General features: G+C 34.0%; 1 protein-coding gene across 3 annotated transcripts in view; it reads left to right on the plus strand.

The window, feature by feature from the left end:
- Window positions 1-1,501: 1,501 nt before the first annotated feature.
- LOC119592623 (tRNA (adenine(58)-N(1))-methyltransferase catalytic subunit TRMT61A-like) overlaps window positions 1,502-4,715 on the plus strand; it is a 5,575-nt gene continuing 2,361 nt past the window's right edge. Inside the window, exons 1-5 of one of the 3 annotated variants that reach the window (XM_037941520.1) lie at window positions 1,502-1,624; window positions 3,425-3,535; window positions 3,675-3,893; window positions 4,245-4,388; window positions 4,538-4,715. The exon at window positions 4,538-4,715 is cut by the window's right edge and continues 32 nt beyond it. In XM_037941520.1, the coding sequence (XP_037797448.1) occupies window positions 3,449-3,535; window positions 3,675-3,893; window positions 4,245-4,388; window positions 4,538-4,715 (628 nt within the window). In that variant the 5' untranslated portion in view covers window positions 1,502-1,624; window positions 3,425-3,448. Of the gene's footprint in view, window positions 1,625-1,801; window positions 1,821-3,424; window positions 3,536-3,674; window positions 3,894-4,244; window positions 4,389-4,537 lie in introns of those variants that run through there. The other 2 variants (XM_037941528.1, XM_037941537.1) reach the window with 2 other exon arrangements.

Genomic DNA, 4,715 nt, shown 5'->3' on the forward strand with positions numbered 1-4,715 from the left:
GAGCCCTTGTTGCGAGTTTGTCGAGAATTATTTGCATCCTCTCTTGTGATGACGGTCTGACACATATATCATCAACATAGCATATAGTGGATTCACCATCCCTAAGTGGAATATCTGCCACCTGCCTGTGTATGAGGACATTGAGCAGCATAGGGCTGAGAACTGTCACAATTCGATCCAGGTTCACTTACAAGTTTATACCAATACCTATAATATTATAACTACAGGAAGAATACATTTTACTGTTTGCTAAGAATGACATTACATCATACTGCTTAAATTAAACAACAATATACATGGGCACATATCTACATCTATACATGAATGTGTATGATACATACGCATAGCGGGAACAGTCTTTTAACAGGCCTTTAACAGAAGTCCTCAGATCAATCCATATGTACATACTGTCAAGCCAGTATTCACTGAAACTGCTCTATAAACCAGTGATGGCCCCCTTCGTGAAACGCCCTTCCTTCGATATATACGTCAACACTTGGGACAAGGCGTAATACAATATTTATATCAACACGGAGGAACACGACAATTCCATTATCCTTATCGCAACCCATGAGGAAACCGTCATTACGAGACCTAGAGAGGATGCTGGTGACAGCAGCCACGCCGTACCGATGCTGATGACAGCTGCTACAGATGATATACAAGCGATGCTGATGCCAGCAGCTACGCCATCTCCATTTCCATTCTCCCTACGTTTTTTCTTCCCCTTCCCCTCCTACCTTCCTTTTTTACCTCCCGGCTTGGATGGTCGTGTAACTAAAAATATGTACAAACTGAGGGTCTAGCCACTTCACTGTGTGTGATTCTTTAATATTTATATTGTCAATAAAATATCCCCCCATATATGTATATATAAATAAATAATTAAATAAATATATATACATATACATATGTATATATATATGTGTATATATATATATATATATATATATATATATATATATATATATATATATATATATATGTATACACACACACACACACACACACACACACACATATATAACATATATATATATATATATATATATATATATACGTACATAGATATGGATATATCCATATCTATATATCAATATCAATATCAATATATATATATATATATATATATATATATATATATATATATATTGTGTGTGTGTGTGTGTGTGTGTGTGTGTGTGTGTGTGTGTGTGTGTGTGTGTGTGTGTGTGTGTGTGTGTGTGTGTGTGTGTGTGTGTGTGTGTGTGTGTGTGTGTGTGTGTGTGTGTGTGTGTGTGTGTGTGTGTTGTGTGTGTGTGTGTGCGTGCGTGCGCGTGCCTGCCTGCCTGCCTGCGTGTGTGTGTGCCGGATATACAAATCGTGTACGTAATGAATTAGGTACGTATTATATATTGTCGACATTTGTTCGCTTATGTGTATAATATAAATTATAGTGCCCAGCATATTTATGCAGTAAACTTTAAGTTAGGATAAAAAAGTTTGGTATACTAAATATTGCTGAATATGGAAGGGATACTCGATGACATTGCCTCATGAATCTTGATTATAGAATGTGGATTTAAAATACTTTTGAAAGCCGTGTGTTTTGGAATGTGTTGAGTTCGTGTTTATATCATTGTGCGTAAGTTAAAATACTTGTACATATTAAAACGCCCAGATATATCCAGACTGACAATTCACAGAGTCATTTGATGTTAGCTTGAGCTTTTTACGTAAGGATGGTTGAATTTATATGGAGTCAGAGAGAAGCGAGGTAATCTCGGTGCTGGGGAACATGTGCCTCTGAGTTTCTCCTCATATGCTGGATGAACAGTGTCGTAAGATTAGTTTTAAATACGTCATTATTTATGAATATATACTTCAGAACCAATGTTTTATAGAGATTCACAAATCGCAGTACTTTTTTTGATTTACCAAATAAGTGAATTATGTGGCATAAAGTTTAACACGGCTGACTTTGCTAGTCCTCTGAACTAGTAACTCGGATGTAGGGAAACGTGGAAGTCGATAGTAAATGGAAAAGTTTTATAATAGAACCTTCACTAATCTGGAAAATAAAAAGATTTATGCATAATACAGTGTAGACAATTAAAAGAATTAATGATAATTGTAACTTTCCCCCTGATACCCAGTTATGGTAAATTTTGTGATGTGGAGTGGGATCTTAGTTTCTGATGAATACCTGTCCTGTAAATAGTTACCAGAGACCAGTTTCTGTCACTGGATCCAATATTATTTTCCACTAAGCCACCAAACCTTTCATTTATTATTTTTTATTACTATTATTTACAGTATTATATGCATAGACCTGTTGACTTCCATCAAAATGACTGCATCCATCAGATACTCAGTCACCCCAAAATTCTTACTGGTTTCCCACCCAAACACTAAGGAGTCTGTCTCCACATGTTATTTGTTGTAATTTTTTTTTTTTTTTTTTTTTTTTTTTTCAAGTTATTCTTTGCCTGTGAAGATCATTTCATATATCAACAAGTGTAGTTTTCCCATTCTTTTTTAGTTTCATTAGATTTTCCTTATTTTAGTGAAGTTATTATGTAAAGTATTATATGTGTATTGCACAAATTTCTTATCATCTTGCGAGAAATGTCATAGATTAAAAGTTTCTTAAATGTTTGGGTTCCGTTTATTACAGGCAAAGTTTCAAATACCATATGGCTGTGTGAAACTGAAAATATTCTTCATTTTCTTGTGTTGCAAATATGATTCTCAAAGATATTCTTCACTTGTGTGTTTTTCCTCCCATAAGACTAGCTTTTGGTAAATGTATTGCAACCATATATCACCCTACTCTATTATGTTCAAAATTGTACGATGCAAGGGTAGGCTAAAGCTTAAATAATTGTCAAAAAGAATTCTTAAAACATCTCTTAGATTTATAAGATAATATGCAGAAAGAAAATCACTCTTTAGTCTGCAAACTTACATTGTCACTGCCAAGTCGTGTTGTTGACATGGCCTCAGCACCTCATGCTCTGGTAAAGACAAGCAAACTCCCATATATAATCTTTTCAGGCAAGAGAGAAGAAAGAAGTAATTGATCAATTTCTTGTCAGTCCAATCTCAAAGTTGCTGAATATACCTGGGCGAGGTTTATTGGCCTTGGCCAAAATGCCAGTGCAGATACCAAAGTATTATTTGATGTAGTTATGTTTTGAGCATTTACCATTTAGTTTATTAGATTTTCTTTTTTTTATATTATGATTCAATTCTGTTATAGACCAGATTTTAATGATGGTGTTATAATAGTATGGTAAATTATTTGCTATTTTTATAATATTTAGCCATTTGTGATTAAGCTGGAAAATTACATGATATTGCTAATAGTACCTTGCAATCCATGGTAATAGATATATAATGCTCATTCATTGGAGAATGAATTCATATTCCTTTCCTTTTCCAGCTTCAAGAAACATACTTGTGAATCATGAGCTTCAGTGAGTGCAGGGAATTAATAACAGAAGGAGATACTGTTATTTTGTATATCAATGTTTCACAGATCTATGCTCTGGAGGTAAGTGTGATTAATATGAATCAAATTTTAAGTATCAATACATGTTTTTTACATTGAGGAGAATTAGTTTGATTACCTTTTCCTTATTGAAAAAAAGAAGACCATACTGTTTAGAGTTTTAATTCATTGTATATTCCAGGTAACGCCAAAAGTGTCCAATAAGCATGGTCAACTGGTTGACAATGTCTTCCAAACTAAATATGGCTCTCTGAAAGTTACTGATCTAATTGGTAAAAAGTTTGGATCCAAAGTGAGCTTGTCAAAGGGTTGGGCACATGTACTGTACCCAACGCCAGAATTATGGACTATCACTCTGCCTCATCGTACACAGATTCTCTACACCCCAGACATATCCATGGTAAAACAATAAATTGTTTTTAGGGATGGGAATAATTGACAGTTATAAATCAAATGGATATATAGATATCTTGAGTATATAGTCAGTATAAATCTGTAGTTGTCATAAAACAAAAATTAAGAATGAGGTTAAAGGTATGAGTAATGAACACTAGAACAAATAGGAAATGTAATGACAATCAATTTGGTTATGATATAATATGTGTATTAATATGTACAAAAAGCAGGAAATGTGTAGCTATTATTGAATTAACATAAATCATAGAATTGTCTTCAGTTAAAGAACAAGAACTTCTGATTATATGAAGAGAATAATATTGTTATTGATATTATTGATGTTTTTATACTTCAGGTTTTAACACAACTGGAAGTTGGCCCTGGTTCAGTTGTATGTGAAGCTGGTACAGGGAGTGGATCACTGTCTCATGCTCTGTTAAGAGCTGTTGGTCCAACAGGAAAATTGCATACTTGTGACTTTCACAAAGAAAGAGTTCAGGTAATATGCCTCCAAAAATTAAGATTTAAATGCATTTAAATATACTTTTATTTAAAAATTTGTGGTGTACTATTATATATCTTTCAACTTTGTAATACCATAATGATCAATTAATAGGAACCAAACTATCTCTTAATATTTGTTAACAGGTTGCTCTTGAAGAGTTTACTCGTCATGGCTTTGGTGATCGTGTGACAGTGACACATCGAGATGTTTGTGTCCAAGGCTTGGGCATTGAAGGAGAAGCAGATGCTGTCTTTCTAGATCTACCTAAACCATGGGAAGCAATTCCTCATGGTGTGAGAGCAATCAAAAATGCTGGTGGCA

This window comes from Penaeus monodon, chromosome 3 (assembly GCF_015228065.2).
Source record: "Penaeus monodon isolate SGIC_2016 chromosome 3, NSTDA_Pmon_1, whole genome shotgun sequence".
In the NCBI taxonomy this organism is placed as follows: Eukaryota; Metazoa; Arthropoda; class Malacostraca; order Decapoda; family Penaeidae; genus Penaeus; species Penaeus monodon.